Source organism: Drosophila mauritiana, chromosome X, assembly GCF_004382145.1.
Source record: "Drosophila mauritiana strain mau12 chromosome X, ASM438214v1, whole genome shotgun sequence".
In the NCBI taxonomy this organism is placed as follows: domain Eukaryota; kingdom Metazoa; phylum Arthropoda; class Insecta; order Diptera; family Drosophilidae; genus Drosophila; species Drosophila mauritiana.
In genome coordinates, this window is record NC_046672.1 from 16,979,048 (window position 1) to 16,994,952 (window position 15,905).

The window sequence follows — 15,905 nt, forward strand, 5'->3', positions numbered from 1 at the left end:
TCTAGATTTAGAAACGAATGTAAGTCAAAAACAATCCCAAGCTACTAACACCGCCATTCTAAAACCTAATCATACAACAGATTATGAAATTCTTGCTTATTAGGACGGCCTGGTATTAAAGGCAAGCATCTATATGATCGCATATATATCATAAACCCTAGACTATAGCAATAAACGTATACAAATTGTATAGCGATTTAAAAGTAACTACCAAAATGACTCTTGAACACTTGAAGTTTCATCGTGAATTTACCCAATAACGTTATAATATTGTATGCCTATCTATTATATTTTATGAAAAATATACCATATATTTTGATAAATGTATAATTATTGGTACAATCCAATCGAGAGATGGAGGGGGTCAAACTATTTGCCCATCGCTATGCGTAAGACTAAAACTGAACGATTTGCTCAGGCAGCTGGAAAGGATAATCAAAAGCAGAAGAATAACTGAGAAACACTAAACTAATAATAACAATAACTATGTATAAATATATGTGTAACACTACAAGCTAGTTAATAAAAAGAATTGTTTTTTTTAATAAACAAATGATTTTTATTCGATTTGAAACGGAAGTATTCTGAGTATTCTAACATTGTGTTGACTTTACATAGTTAACATAGTCAACACAGTAATTGAGCGTTCTGTATTTAAGAACAATTATATTTTTTTGCCATTAATATTTCTCTTTACTATCTAACTTTCTTGGTGTTCATTTCTTAATTATTGTTAAGTTACATTTATTCACAGCCTGTTTCAGGTTTTCTGTGCAAATATTGTCTTTATCATAAAATCAAAAAAAACCCTATATGAATATTATTGGCATTTAAGTTTTATTTTTATTAACGAAAAATTAAAGTCCTCCTTTTTTTGACAATTCTTACCATATATTTTAAAAAATATGTATGGCATCCTTATTTTATGTATTTTTTATGTATTGTTCACAGTTCATTTCAGGTGTAAGCATATTCTGTGGAAATATGTTTTTTATAAAAAAAAATTATATACATTCATGGCCACACATTTAATTTTAGTACTTGTACCAAAAACAATTTTACAAATTAGTTTCCAAAAAATTAGCAAAAACATCGTTGATAAGCGATTAACAACGGTGCAAGACTATTCAAACAGGTTCCTGATTTTCGGGAACTAAATTTTGAAAACTATCCGCGATCAGCTTGCGATATACACAAAACATATATATCACGGAATGTGAAGGAGATGGGGAATGTCTGTGTGTGGCTGCTGTGTGTGAATGCTTACAAATATAGGCTTCGTTTTTGAACGCTTCAGGTGTTGTTTGTGTAGTGAATGGTTAAGGTGTAGTATCTAGTGGCTTCAGTGCCGATTTTGTTTACAAACACAAGTGCTGTAAATTCATTTGTATAAAACTAGAAAAGGTATTCAAAATTGGTCTAGTGGCCAAATCAATGCCAAGTTGGTCTAGGGATCTATGCCAAGCGTTTAGGGCATGGCCCAGCTATCTGTGCGCCGCTTCTTGTCCGCGTGCATCCCCAGCTCCTCGTCCTCGTAGCTATTCAGATACTGAAGTAGCCAGCGTGTAAACTTGTTCATGTACGGATCGATGCAGGAGATCACATTGAAGTTGAAGACTGCCGGCGGTGCCTGGTTTTCTTTGGCCCCGAAAATGCCCTGCACGAAATGCTCACAGTGGTAGATGGCCACACAAACGTCCGATTCAAGGACCTCCAGACGCAGCGCCAGCTTGGCAAAGCACTCAGCTAATTGCTTCAGCACTATATAGGTCTTGCTGGAGAAGACATCTGGAAATGAGCGGGATGGAAAACGTTAGTTGCCATCGATTAGAGGAGCACAGAAAAGTAACAAAAGGTGTAAATAATATATGAAGTTTCGAGAATGATTTACAGAGTCAAATGCTTTACTAAAGTCAGTGTGGATGAGATCTGTTTGAAGATTATCATGAATGAAGGTTAGTGATTGTTGATCTGTGATCTGTTTCATAAAACCGTACTGACACGACCCTTCCTCTTGAAGCTGGGAAGACGGTTTGCTGCTTTATGGACTTACTCGGTCGCTCTTTCCTGGAGATCACATAATACTTTTGCAGCATATGCTGAGCGGGATCGGTTAAGGTGGTCTTGCGCTGATGCAACAGATGTATCAGCATGCGCATGTCGTCCTCGGGAATGTCCAAGCCATCGTTGACCACAATTTGTCCCTCAGCGTTGTGCTTCTGAATTATGGAGTGCCAGAGACTATTGCTGACCTGACCACCCATATAAATAGGCAGACCGAAGATTCTGCAAATTAGGTTAACTTAATATACGAGCGTAATTTTTAGTTTTGTCCACCTTACGGGCACAATTTGGCGAGGGCCAGTGTCTGATTGGTGGAGTTGTTCGGCTGCCAGTAAGTCCAAACGGCTGCCTTCAAGGGCTGATCGACGTGCAACTGCGGCACTGGGACCGCTCCATTTTCGATGCACTTTTCCAGCTGGCATCCCTGATCCTTGGACAGACGATTCCAATCGCCGGCGTAGTAAACACCCTGTTGGGCCAATAGTAAAGGACTGGCCACTACCCAATTAAAGCGCGAGGGCAGGGCATTGAAAGTGGGCTGCAGTCCGTATTCGTGGGGTCCCAGGAAACGTGGAGCCAGTTGGCCCACTTTGTTCATTAGACGGCTGGCCATCAGGCTGTCGCTGGCGATTATGCATAAGGAAATTGGAGCCCGCACCTCATCAGATTCGATTGAAACGATACTGGCCAGCAGTATCATCTTCAGGTAAACAAAGCAATCCATGGGCACACAGTCCTGACAGATCTGAGCACTTAGGGCGTAGACGAAGGAGTAGTCAGAATACTGTGATGAGATCAGGTAATGTAGTTTCCTGATGCTGGACGGCACGCAGTTTAGATCCGGCTTGGGATATTCTTGGCCGTGCTGCGATGGGGCTCGAAATATCATATGACGCTCTAGTGGTGATCCTGCATCCTTAGCGACGGGCGCGTCTTTTTCGCCGAGTGCGTCGGCGACGACCTGTTTCTTCGACTGGAACCTCGGGGGCTCCATCTCCGACTCCCACTGCCATTCCTGGTCCTGTTGCTCCGGCTGGGTTTCCTCCTGATCCATATCCAACAGAGGCCGGCTGTACATTAGGTCCTTGTCCTGGTGGCTGCATGATTCCCACAAATGTTCCTGGTGCTGGTTCTCCACCGGCGGCGAACTGAGAGTATGCGATAACTGGGTTGTCCCGGAAATGCTGGATGGGAGGCGGCTGGAGCTGATATGCTGGATAGTGGGTGGAGATATGGTAAATATATCCATATTGGGGGTGCCAACTCCTGTACACGGGAGACTGGCTAGCCGAAAAACCGACTGGCTGGCACTGTTGTTTTGCATTTCAATCGGAATGTATGGTGATGGGTTGCTCCATATAACTCCCGCCTGCTGATCAAAGAAGACCGTGGGTAGTGCCGGTGCCGGTGGTAAATTGGCTTGGATTGGTATGTTGACTGGCTGTTGTGGCTGATCATCTATCCCAGAGGTGCATTCGAGTATTTGTTCTGGGGCACCACTTTCAGGATATGGTCCTGGCTCGCTTTGGTTCTGTTGTTTCGCGAGTGAAGATCGCCTAAAACGCTGTCGACAACGTCTCCGCTGTAATTGCCGAATGTAAAGGGGATTATAAAATAAGGATTCAACATACTGAGCAATGACTTACGCTCAATCTGCACACTGAGTCGGGGGGATTGCATTTTGCGGTAGGGTTGAACTCCTTAGCATTTATGTTTAAAGCGCTGACCGTAGGCAATTGCTGCATGTGGCTGTTCTGTTGGATTTCTGGTGAGCGCTTCACCTGGCGCGGATGCTCATGTTGCTGGTACGGCACAACCTCTTTTTCCGGCAATCCCCCTAAAGGTCCCTCCGGCGAGGACTCTGTAAACTCTCGGCTCACCGCCTGCAGACTGTGCACCATCCGGTGGCTGTGATTGCGACGTGGGAACCTCCTCTGCCTTCTCTCACTTTGGTTGGGCGTCGGCGGCATAACATCCTCGTCCTCATTGTGGACAACACTGGGACTCGATGATTGAATCTGGAATCTGGTCTGCTGGCTGTGGTTAATGGTATGTATGCTGATTGGTACCGGAGAATTGTTTGTAACTAAAGCTCTCCTTGAGTGCGAGTAAGTGGGCTTGATAGGTCTCCCTGATTGCGACTGACTATGATTAGGGTTCACTTGCTGTTGCTGCTGCTGAACAGAAGTTTTCGAACAATTCTGAAGATTCTTTGGCTGCTGCTGCTCCTGTTGTTGTTTCCAAGAGTGTTGAATGCCAGGAGATTTCTGATTCTTTTGGCTCCTTTCAGTATTTTCAGGACTCTTCTTTTGCTGCTGTCGGAATTTGCTATGAGAATTGCTTACTTGGTAAGAACTTTCAGGACTCTTCTGCTGTAAAGAACTGGCAGAACTCTTCTGATATTGTGAGGAATTGATCCAACCCCTCTGCTTTCGTATGGAATTGGCCGAACTCTTCTCCTGCTGTAAAGAATTGACGGAACCCTTCTGCGGTATGATAGTAAAATTGACTGAACTCTTCTGTTGCGGTAAGGAACTGGCACAACTCTTCTGCTGCTGTAAGGAACTGGCAGAACTCTTCTGCTGCTGTGAAGAATTGACCAAACTCTTCCGCTTCTGTAAGGAATTGACCGAACTCTTCTGCTGCTGTAAGGAAGTGGCAGAACTGTTCTGCTGCTCCTTTGGAGAGTTAGTTGTTTTCACCTGATGCATGACAGAATTAGCCGGGCTTGTCTCCTGCTGTTGGGAATTAGCTGGAGTATTCTGCTGCTGTTGGATATTCTCCTCGCCAGGAGAAGACTGGGCAGCACTTTTTGGCGCCAGCGGCTGTACTGAATCATTTCTCAGCAGAGTCATCGTAGTCGAAGAAGAGCAACGTGCCTGGTCGTTTGAAGACTTTTGGCTGTCGCTAGGACGTACTGACGATAGCCAAGTGGTCACCGCTTGATGATTGCTGTTGCTCGATTTCGAAAGCATAAGATCCGGCAAAAAGTTGGCCAGCACAGGCGGATCTTTTACGCGACTAAGACCACTGGCAAGGCACGAAACAGTGCCGCCGTCATCTTGAGTACGCGTCGGCGGCGAACGTTGTTTGGATCTCTTCTGACGCTGGCCCAAATCAGGATACTCCTCGGCACTCACAACATAGGTACGATCACGCTTAGTGGCTTCTTTAGATAAGCGCCAGACGTTAACATTTGGTTCGTAGACATCGACCTTCGGTGTGGGAGTCATAACAGGCGTCACATCGCTTTCGACCAGGCCATTCGATGGTATGGTGCTGGGCATTGGGGGATACATTAATATATTTGCTCATTATGATAGTGTAAATAGAATATTTTACCCTATGGAGCTTGTGTTGGCATTTTGAGTAAAATTTAAGACCTCTCCCTTGGATTCATTTGCATCGCCATCGTTGCACAGGAAAACATTAAGCAGGTGGGGAATGTCCCCACGAGGATCTTTGTTCTCTAGTTTACTCCTAGATGACATGCTTCCAGTTGATATGTGCTAGCTGAGCTCGCAAAGTATCCACTGATTAGGTAGCTAGCACCCAACTTTAATTCGCAGTCGTGGGCGTGGGCTGAGAAATGCAGTTATTATTTAAACAAAAACTAAACATTATTATGATTATTCATGATAGTGACATCCATATGAGTATGTCCTAGTTTACAAGGCATATTGAAGTTCACGTGTTTATGATGTCCTGGATACCTACCTCTAAGTCGAACTAATTTGGGGCGATGAAGGCAATTGGTGACACGAGGTGTTTGAACTGCTGAAATAGGCAAGATAGCTAAGATTCGATACGTTTCAGTGACGCGTAGCTTTTGGTATTCACTCATGGGCCGCGAGCAGCTCGAACAAAAGGGTGCTGAAAGATATCAAGATGGATTAGCAATGGAGCTGGCACAGGATCTCGTGAACCAGGAATGCTGGGCTAGAAGGTGGTGAGTATGGTTAGAGGATAAATATGTTTGGGCATTGGTTGTGCCACAATTTGGATGAAGTGCATGGGGTTTTTTTAGGTTCCTAGCCTATGGGACCTACCATCTGTTGAGCTGGTCTGTATGGCATTTCGCATACAGCCACTGCCGCAGTACCAGATCGATTGCAGGCTACAATGGAATATCAGGATATAAATTTCATGTATTATCAAAGATTGGCACACCCTAGCAGAGCAGCTGTATGTTATAATTGATATGTTTAGAAATAGATATTACCTAAGGCATAAGAAAAGAATACATGCAATAGACAAATAATAAATACCATTAGCCAACTTAAATGAAAAATAATGATAATACGATCCATGCTTTTTTAACTTTAACCACGCTTTTGTAGGCTCGTATTTACATAAACTCTTGAAAGCCTAAACTTAAAAACCTCTTGAACTAGACCAAAAAGGGTGAACCAGTTTGGCAAAAATGGGTTCGGTTAGTTAAGAACTATAACTATAATTAATCAGGCATATCCAAATAAAAAGGCAAGACATGCTACACAAACATAACCACATCGAATAAGAAAAATGTCGAATAAGCACACCAAAGCAAAGTAGGGGAACATAGCAATTCTCTGCCAGGACATGTACAAAATGCAAAACTGACACCAGTGTTTCTTGCGGCGTGAAAGCGGCTAGGATGCCCCGGACCTGGGACAAACCCAGCCGGATCAACTGATCCCGCGGCTCGAACTGTAGGCCCGGCGTAAAGGGCAGTCCCACCAGGCGCCAGTGGGCGTGCAGCTGGTTGATATCGATGGCCTTCAGGCCAGCGTCCTTGAGATGTGAGCGGATCAAGCCATAAACCGAGTAGCGGACCGCTTCTTGGAACTGCAGCGGCTCCTCGACGATGAGCTGCAGTAGTTGCGGTGATATCTCGAGTAGTTGCCGGTATTCGAAGTCCAAACGCAGCTGGATGGGGGCCAGCAGGTCCTCTGGCCGCCGGGAGCTCCTATAGTTCGCCACAAAGCGGCCAGAGGAACCCTGGACCAGCTTGAGCAGCTGCGTCTGCCGGCAATAGTGCTCCACTAACTTCTGCTCGTGGAATCTGTATTGTATATTTGGGATATTGTGTGGCGTTTAGAAAATGGCACGTGTTTTATGTCTCAGGGGCCTGCGAATATAAATGCGTCCTGCTTTTTGGCCAGGATTGCCGTGCACTTACTGGCTTTTCAATGGAGTCTCGTTCGCAACTGATGATCCTTCGCCTGCATCCACTGTGAACATTATACACTAATCCAGAAATGTGAACCTATTGCAATCCGACCTACTACCAAAGAATTTTAAAATAAAGTGTTTGACGAAGGACAAATTGCAATTAAAACCGATTGCGATGTGAAGTGTACCTATCGGGCCCTGATTTACATCGATAATGAAGTGACTCGATCGGGTAGAGTGACACTTGGATTTTAAATGTCATTAAATGACTAGCCTCCTACAATAAATGGAAATTTTGTTGATTTGACATAGATTTCCTTAAAAGTAGAGAAAATAAAAAATAACTTAATTTAGAGGGGTTTAAATCAATCGGAGTATTGCTAACTGTTTCCCGCTTCCCAGTACTATTATTTTAGAAAAGTGATGCCAGATCGATAGAGTATCGCAACTATCTATAGATTTTATGCACTAAAAATGCCAAAATCTATCGTAATTAGTGAAATATCTATGAAAAAAAGTTGCATCAATATTATTATGAACTGAATATCGATAAAAAACTTTCAAGAAAGTCCCTTAAATCATTTACTTAAATTTTTTAGCTAAATTTAATTTTATTATTTTTAGCTATTCCAAACAAGCCAATTTCACGTTTTCCTCACGCTTAACATCACATATTTCTGAGACCAGCAGCCCAATAGAAAATAGCTAAAATACCATTTCTTCTCTGACAACCAATTTTATTATAAACTAAAAACTATAAAAAAAAAGAATGTTCCACAGTTAATTTTTCATCTTGTTGTTTATTTTAGTTTTAGTGTATCATTTCTCAGTGTACACACGTTATTTGTATAAAAAAAAACAGACAGAAGTTTGTTTTTGCTGGTGATGATGTCTCCTTAACGGTTGGACTTGGCGACACGCTCCAACTCATCCTTCTTCTTGATGGCGTACGAGTTGGAAGATCCCTGGAAATACATTCAAACACAAGTTATAAGTACTGGCGATCAATGTTTTTCTAGATTAATAAGTTCCTAACTTATTTAAAGCTAGTGTTCATTTACGTTTCTCGTGTGCATTGAACTAAGTAATATTACAAGCACAAGGATAATAAAGGATGTGAATTAATCTGGTCCAAAAGCGAGACTACATAATTAAACCACGATGCAGAATTAGATTGGACCTATTATTAACCTCTATATACCAACTTTTAAACAGTTTCCTAATGTTCTTTTACGTTTCTCGTGTGCATTGAACTGATATTGTCACAAGCACAAGGATAATAAAGGATGGTGATTGTTCTGGTCCAAAAGCGAGACTACATAGTTAAACCACGATGCAGAATTAGATTGGACCTCCGCTTTCCTAATCGAATCAGTTGCTAAATGCTAATACATAAAAGTGTTCTTTTACGTTTCTCGTGTGCATAGGACAGTTAAGTGGTCACTAGCACAAGGATAATAAGAGATTTGGAGTTTAATCTGGTCCAAAAGCGAGACTACATAAATAAACCATGATGCAGAATTAGATTGGACTGGTTGAAATGACCAGCTGTGTCACTAGAAGGAAGAAAAGAGCTATTTCGAAGCTCAATTCTTGGGTTAATCCGAGTGCCGAACGTGGTTCTCGATCTGGTCTACAAGCGAGGCCAGGCATATTGGTAGTACAATGCCAAGCATTAGAGTAGACCACCCCCCATTCCCACTTTGTGCTCGCCACATGCCCAATGTACCCACCTTAGCAGCGTTGATCAGCTCATCAGCCAGGCACTCGGCGATGGTCTTGATGTTCCTGAAGGCAGCCTCACGAGCTCCGGTGCACAGCAGCCAGATAGCCTAGAGAAAATAGACAGAAAAAAATTAATTAAGTAAACTTTACGAACGCTTTCACATAGCAGCGTAACTATTTGGGGTTCTTATCATTGGTGAAGTGAAACCCCTGTGTGTTATGCAATTGATAATGTCTCTTCGTTTCATACGCCAAATGTCGGCTATACTACACATTATGACGCTACGGATATTAGATAGATTTTTGTTCTGGCCAAGTGTTATAAGCAAGCAGTCTGTCTCTAAACTAACCACAAGCCATTGCTACCGGCCACCGTGTGCACATGCATCTGGCATTCAAATCCTCTGAAGAAACTCACCTGGTTGACGCGGCGCAGGGGCGACACATCGACGGCCTGACGACGGACGGTACCGGCACGTCCAATACGGGTGGAGTCTTCACGGGGTCCCGAGTTGATGATGGCGCTGACCAGGATCTGCAAAGAGGACACAAAGAAAAATCAAAATGAGTAAGCTATCACATTGATCCACTCGAAGCACCAAGGTGGAACTTTTGCTGGTTTTGTTGATTTATTGCTTTATTAAGGTTTCATTTTTGAGGCCATGCCCTTAAGAGGAATAGCTAATCATGGGGTTTATTGTGGTCCAGTTGAATACCACAACGCTGTAGAGATCAACGCTGCAGTTTTAGTTTTGGACGGATAATGATACTCTTGGTGAATAATGCTTAACTATAGTGTTGTTTTAATTTCCAGGAGAGCAGGAAGTGGCTTATATCTTCAGGCACAAGGATAGTTAAAACAATTTCAATTTTAGTCCATTTTTGATTATGCTCAGTATGGCATGGTATTTTTAAGCCGTCTGGCATTGAGGTGGACTGAAATGTGGTTTCTGAGAATAGGTTTTTGTTGATTTATGCTTTATTAAGGTTGCATTTTTGAGGCTATGCCCTTAAGAGGAATAGCTAATCATGGGGTTTATTGTGGTCCAGTTGAATACCACAACGCTGTAGAGATCAACGCTGCAGTTTTAGTTTTGGACGGATAATGATACTCTTGGTGAATAATGCTTAACTATAGTGTTGTTTTAATTTCCAGGAGAGCAGGAAGTGGTTTATATCTTCAGGCACAAGGATAGTTAAAACAATTTCAATTGATATTAGTCCATTTTTGTTTATGCTCAGTATGGCATGGTATTTTTAAGCCGTCTGGCATTGAGGTGGACTGAAATGTGGTTTCTGCGAATAGGTTTTTGTTGATTTATGCTTTATTAAGGTTGCATTTTTGAGGCTATGCCCTTAAGAGGAATAGCTAACCATGGGGTTTCCTGTGGTCCAATTGAATACCACAACGATGTAAAGATCAACGCTGCAGTTTTAGTTTTGGACGGATACTAATCTCTCTAATGAATGCTTTCTTTCTAATGTAGTCTTAAATTCCAGGAGAGCGGGAAGTGGTTTAATCTTCAAGCACTAGGATAATTAACACTTATTCCTCTGAGTCTATTTAAATATGCCTTAGCTGAGATAGAATTTCCTTCAACTAGCATTGAGGTAGACTCATTGTGAAAGATCCACTAATATGCTATTGTCTTCAATGTCGAATTAAGTTCCAGGAGAGCGGGAAGTGGTTTTATCTTCAAGCACAAGGATAGTTAATACCTTTTCCTATGAGTCCATTAAGAGTTATGCTCAGTTCGGCTAAAAATTACCATCAACTGGCATTGAGGAGGACTCCTCTATAATACTACTGTAGCTTTAAGTTCCAGGAGAACCAGAATTTGCTGTCTATTCTAGCACTAGGATAATTAAATCTCTGGTTCACTATTAGTCCCTTTGAGAGTTATGCTTCGGAAAGTATGTAAAACCTAGCCAGCATTGAGGAGGACTAGAAATCAGTAAAGATTCCCTTTAAATCAGTTTACACCAAGGTACCGCATATGCTTTATAATGGTTTTGTAGTGTGGTTTTAAATTCCAGGAAAACAAGAAGAGGTTTTGATATCTTCAGGCACTAGGACATTAAAACCTTGGGTTCGCTCTGCGTGCCCATTCTACCCATGGCCGAGTGGCAAAGTTCTCTGGCCACAGTTTAGCATGGGCCGCTCGTTGGAAGTGGAAACATTTGGACGGGATGGGCATGTTTACCTGCAGAGGGTTCTCCCCGGTGAGCAGATGGATGATCTCGAACGAGTGCTTGACGATGCGGCAGGCCATCAGCTTCTTGCCGTTGTTGCGACCCTTCATCATCAGGGAACAGGTCAAACGCTCCACAATGGGGCACTGGGCCTTGCGGAAACGCTTGGCGGCATAACGACCGGCGGAATGGGGAAGATAGCGGGCAAACTTCTCCTTCACCGAGATGTAATCCTGCAGAGAGATGTCGTTGACGGTGACATCGTCGCAAGACCAGCGGCCGAACAGCTTGATCTCCGGCAGCTCAGTGGTGGACACCACATTCGTCTCCAGGATCGTCTCGGCCACCTCGGCTTCCATAGGTGCCGCTGGCTCCTCGAAGGTCTCCACCACGTTTTCAGCAACTTCGGCCATGCTGCAAAAGTTTTTTGGAAGGCAAATAAGTTAGTCACGTGTCTGCAAATCGGTATGGGTAATTCTACTGTGGGATGGGATACTTTAGGGCTTTGCGATCTATTACTATCACGGTTGGTAATTGGTATTTGTTCGTTATTTATAATAAGCTAACTTATGTTATTGAACATCATTGTATGGCTTGAACATCACCTAGAAGTTTGACAAAAACGTGTTTTTCAGTATTTGTTTATGAAAACATCGTAACAAAAGGGTATTGATGTAGAAAAACGTTTTACTGTATGTAAAATAATGAAAATTTAATCATTTTTGTACACACATACACATACAAAATTGTTTATAACTTTAACTAGATTTGGTTCAATTCGTTTACGAATACAAAACCCAAGAAAAGGCTGTAAGGCCTTAACATTCGTTTTTAAATCTTAAAAACTTATTAAAAACAAAAATAAACTAAAAATATATTTTCAAGGTTTATGAAAGGAGAAAGTTTCAGTGAAGATCATGATTAAGTATACAAAAACGGTCACAATAACTTTCAAATACAGATTTAGGTAGTTTTTCTGCGTTAACACGTTTTTAAAATTGTAGATGGGCGCTATACGCACTCACACGCACGCATAAGCACCGCAAAAAAAAACACACGCGCGTTGTTGTTGTTGACTTGCGAGTTTTTCAGGGTTTATACTTTCTTGAGGCTTATCCTTTTTGATAATTGGCTCAATGTACGTGGATGCATATTGTATTTAACATATTCTTGCGCTGCAAGCAGATGAAAAAAATATACAAAAAAAAAAGGGGAAACAAACACGTGTGACGCACACACACAGTTGCACTCTCGCGCACACACACAAAAAAAAGCCGCCCGTTTTTAACCTCATTTTGGTGGAAATTGCAATATTCCGCAGTTTGCCGTCGTAAATTCACAAAACCCTTAGTATCCACACTAGGCGCCAGCATTTAGCCGACTTTTGGCCATCCTCTGGCTTCAATCCACACAATTAAACGTTGAAAATCCCTTACTTTGTCACAGAAGAAATCGAGATACGATGTCAGCGCAAAGGCAAACGCCTGAAAAAGAACATGTTGCGGCAGTGTGCAGCAACGCCAGAGAGTCCGCTTCCGCCGACACGCACACGGTTGCATTCCGGCTGCCAGGGATGCACAACAAGTGAACTATCGAACGTAGATTGGCGGCGATATTTGCTGCTTATTCCTTGACTTAATTACTTGTTTGAAAGCGTTTGCTGTATAATTGCACATTTATATCTACTTCATAAAAATACATCCTGCTTTAAGGCACACTAATAGTTTTAAACCACTTTTTTAAGAACAAAGTCTGAACCTTCTATCGATATGCGGCATTTGGCGGTTTTGCCAGTCACAACGAGTGACGATAGTTTCAATTCGCGTGACAAATTTTCTGTATTACAGTCACTTAATAGAAATTTGGATATATGCTTAAGTATTATAAAATGTAATTATTTAAATGATTCTAAAATAAATAATTGTATATAATGTATTGTCATTACAATTGTCATTACAAGTTCTACAATTTGTTCTTGGATATTAGTAAGGCATATATATATTGTTATAACATAAAGTTCTTAATTTAAATTTGTTAGTGGAAAACATTATGTGATATATATATATTATATACATTATGGTGGATATTAGGTGGTAAAACGCTTTTTACACGAATATAATATTCAAATACTTCTAGTAAAATATGTTTTTAATCTTAAGAATTTACCCATTCTGTGCTGCCACATTCTGTATCCGATAGTTTACACCTTACACCTCAGTATTTTCCGGTATTTTCTTATAGAAATTTGGATATATGCTTAAGTATTATAATATGTAATTATTTCAATAACTAACATAAACAGTAATATGTATCGTATTGTCATTAAAGTGTTATAATTTGAACTTGAATATTACTAAGGCATATATATATGTATAACATATAGTTCTTTATTTAAATTTAAACATGTAAAACATATATATATATATATAATATATATAATACACAACAATTCAACTATTTTGTGAAGTATATTAGAAGATGGTAAAACGGTTTCTACACAAATATAATATTCAAATTCTTCTAGTTAAATATGTTTCTAATCTTAAGAATTTGCCCATGTTATTAACCGGGCTGGCACATTCTATATCCGATAGTTTACACCTTATGCCTTGGTATTTTCTGGTATTTTCTCCGGCCACACTGGCAGCAGGCCGAAGTTTCTCGTCCAATTGGGATTATTTCGGAATTTCAGTTACTAGCTCGTCATCAAAACAGCAACAACTGTTCAGAGTAAAATTCTTGCGTGAAACCGAGTCGATAGAAAAACAAATAAAACAAACAAAATGGTTCGCCGTGGACGTTCAGCCAGTCCCCCGCCCTCCACTCGTCGGTAAGAAAGTCGCGAAAAGCGAAGGAAATTCGGGGGAAATGGGAGAAAGCGCCGGCAGGAAATTCATTTCGTAATCACCGACCAATCAATCGGATGATCTGTCTCATGGACAGAATTTCACTGCCGCCGCTTTTTCCGGCCCCCGAAATGGGTTAAGGTTACGTAACCTTAAAAATAAGAGGAGTCAAAATAGCATGGGATGTTTCAGTGGTGCTGTCCTCCTAGCGGATGTCCCGCTAAATCTGGTTACTTATTCAATTACGAAAGTGCTTTAAAAAGCCTCTTTTGTAGAAAGTTTACTGAATTTATTTTTAAGTATATAAATATCTCAGGCCATTGATTTACTTAAATATAAAACTTCTCATGCTTTTATTTTGCGTTAAAAAAGTGAAATATACAAATGTTTATACATTTTCGTTTATATTATAAACTTAACACAATATCATTTCAATTTGGCTTATTATAAAGAAAACAAGAAATTGCATAGGAATATTGAAATATTACCTACTTTTGCAGTAGATGTAAAACAAAGTGCTTTAAAATTCCCAGTAATTGGTTCAATTTCCATAGTTCATTGTTCTCACCACAAAGACCCTCCGATTTCGTCACGAAATGATCAACGATACTACGTCAGAGCAAAGTCCACAATAACAACTGATTGTTTTTGTTTTCCCAACAGCACCGCACCTGTGCAGGCCCGTGCCCCCGCCCCGGCCCCGGCTCCTGTCCAGGCACGTGCCCCAGCACCGGCCGCCGCTGCCCCTGTGCCGGCGCCCATGAGCGCTCCTCCCAGTGCCGTCGGCATGCCGGCACCGCAGCAGCCATCGATGTTCCAGCAGATGGCCGCCACCGCTGGAGGCGTGGCCGTGGGCTCAGCCATTGGACACACCGTGGGTCATGGACTGACCTCGCTGTTCAGCGGATCTGGCGACAAGGAGGCCGCTGCTCCCGCTCCGGCGGCAGCCGCTCCTGCCCCCCAGCAGCCATACTACGCCCAGCAGCAGCAGCCCAATGAGCCGCAGGGAGCCTGCGCCTGGGAGCTCAAACAGTTCATCCAGTGCGCCCAGGGTCAGGCGGATCTGACCCTCTGCGAGGGATTCAACGAGGCGCTGCGGCAGTGCAAGCAGAGCCACCATCTCCAGTAGAGGGTCCAGCTGCGGCAGAATAGCATCTGGCCAAGCCCCGGCGGATGAACGCAGCAGGATGAACCCTTCGGATGAACACCTCCGGATTAATTCTGTCCTACCCCTTCGTTTAGTTCATAATTGTTTAATTGCAAGCATCTGAAAGAAAGCATTGTTTAATTGTAGTGCAAAATGAAATGTTAAATAGAAAATCCCGTTGGCAGCCCAAAACCCTTTCCAAAAACACAAACAAACCAAACAAAAAAGAAACCAAACCCCACGGGTTGTCAATGTGGGCCAAAACAAAACGAAGTTTCCAAGAGTTTTTATTGTTTAAAATATATACATATATTCATAAGTTAATATCAAGTTCTAATTGTTGTCTAAACATGGAGCTAGGAAAATATTCATTTTTCAAGAAGCTTCTGGAAAAAATGCAACTTTCCCTTTTCCTTCCTTCGGGAAAATGCAATATTTGCATCCTATTGTGAAATGTGGCTTGCATGCGGTTGCCAAAAATAATTTTGGTGACATTGCACTTCTATAAATAGGAAAATCGATTCATTTCCCTACACATTTCCCTTTTCGCGTTTCCATTGTCACGTGCCTTTCATTTCTGCTTTTCTTGTGTTTTGATTGCAATGCGCGTTGTTTTGTTGAAATTAGGCGGTAAACAAATGGGAAATATGATAAACATGTTTACCCACTTGCTGTTTGGTTATAAATGAAGGGTTATATAGTATATTTAACGTGTGCCATACATATACATATGTACCTATTCATGGTTAAACGAGGGATTAATCATAGTTCTTATA

At 41.7% G+C, this 15,905-nt stretch overlaps 4 protein-coding genes and 7 non-coding genes across 11 annotated transcripts; 1 reads left to right on the forward strand and 10 right to left on the reverse strand.

The window, feature by feature from the left end:
* Nucleotides 1-555: 555 nt before the first annotated feature.
* On the reverse strand, nt 556-5,576 carry LOC117148496. The gene is made up of 5 exons (XM_033315878.1): nt 5,407-5,576; nt 3,711-5,343; nt 2,343-3,646; nt 2,054-2,286; nt 556-1,788 (listed from the first exon to the last, which is right to left on the reverse strand). Exons 1-5 carry the CDS (start codon nt 5,553-5,555, stop codon nt 1,469-1,471), a joined length of 3,639 nt encoding a protein of 1,212 aa, XP_033171769.1. The 5' UTR covers nt 5,556-5,576; the 3' UTR covers nt 556-1,468.
* Nucleotides 5,515-7,597, reverse strand: LOC117148497. The gene is made up of 6 exons (XM_033315879.1): nt 7,407-7,597; nt 7,226-7,330; nt 6,668-7,108; nt 6,114-6,181; nt 5,782-5,937; nt 5,515-5,646 (listed from the first exon to the last, which is right to left on the reverse strand). The coding sequence occupies exons 2-6, from the start codon at nt 7,285-7,287 to the stop codon at nt 5,534-5,536; spliced, it is 840 nt and encodes a 279-aa protein (XP_033171770.1). The 5' UTR covers nt 7,288-7,330; nt 7,407-7,597; the 3' UTR covers nt 5,515-5,533.
* A 411-nt stretch (nt 7,598-8,008) lies between these two features.
* On the reverse strand, nt 8,009-12,678 carry LOC117147558 (40S ribosomal protein S5a). The gene is made up of 5 exons (XM_033314500.1): nt 12,573-12,678; nt 11,148-11,550; nt 9,362-9,478; nt 8,952-9,050; nt 8,009-8,183 (listed from the first exon to the last, which is right to left on the reverse strand). The coding sequence occupies exons 2-5, from the start codon at nt 11,547-11,549 to the stop codon at nt 8,115-8,117; spliced, it is 687 nt and encodes a 228-aa protein (XP_033170391.1). The 5' UTR covers nt 11,550; nt 12,573-12,678; the 3' UTR covers nt 8,009-8,114.
* On the reverse strand, nt 8,266-8,403 carry LOC117148984. The gene has a single exon (XR_004459984.1). It is a non-coding gene; the product is annotated as a small nucleolar RNA psi28S-1192 (small nucleolar RNA).
* On the reverse strand, nt 8,439-8,575 carry LOC117148985. The gene has a single exon (XR_004459985.1). It is a non-coding gene; the product is annotated as a small nucleolar RNA psi28S-1192 (small nucleolar RNA).
* Nucleotides 8,615-8,755, reverse strand: LOC117148986. The gene has a single exon (XR_004459986.1). It is a non-coding gene; the product is annotated as a small nucleolar RNA psi28S-1192 (small nucleolar RNA).
* Nucleotides 9,171-9,319, reverse strand: LOC117148983. The gene has a single exon (XR_004459983.1). It is a non-coding gene; the product is annotated as a small nucleolar RNA psi28S-2876 (small nucleolar RNA).
* On the reverse strand, nt 9,556-9,710 carry LOC117148978. Its single transcript, XR_004459979.1, has one exon. It is a non-coding gene; the product is annotated as a small nucleolar RNA psi18S-1854 (small nucleolar RNA).
* Nucleotides 9,899-10,052, reverse strand: LOC117148979. Its single transcript, XR_004459980.1, has one exon. It is a non-coding gene; the product is annotated as a small nucleolar RNA psi18S-1854 (small nucleolar RNA).
* On the reverse strand, nt 10,245-10,398 carry LOC117148981. Its single transcript, XR_004459981.1, has one exon. It is a non-coding gene; the product is annotated as a small nucleolar RNA psi18S-1854 (small nucleolar RNA).
* Nucleotides 12,679-13,806: 1,128 nt separating the features above from the next.
* Nucleotides 13,807-15,402, forward strand: LOC117146531 (coiled-coil-helix-coiled-coil-helix domain-containing protein 2). Its single transcript, XM_033312800.1, has 2 exons — nt 13,807-13,966; nt 14,646-15,402. The coding sequence occupies exons 1-2, from the start codon at nt 13,920-13,922 to the stop codon at nt 15,109-15,111; spliced, it is 513 nt and encodes a 170-aa protein (XP_033168691.1). The 5' UTR covers nt 13,807-13,919; the 3' UTR covers nt 15,112-15,402.
* Nucleotides 15,403-15,905: the final 503 nt, after the last annotated feature.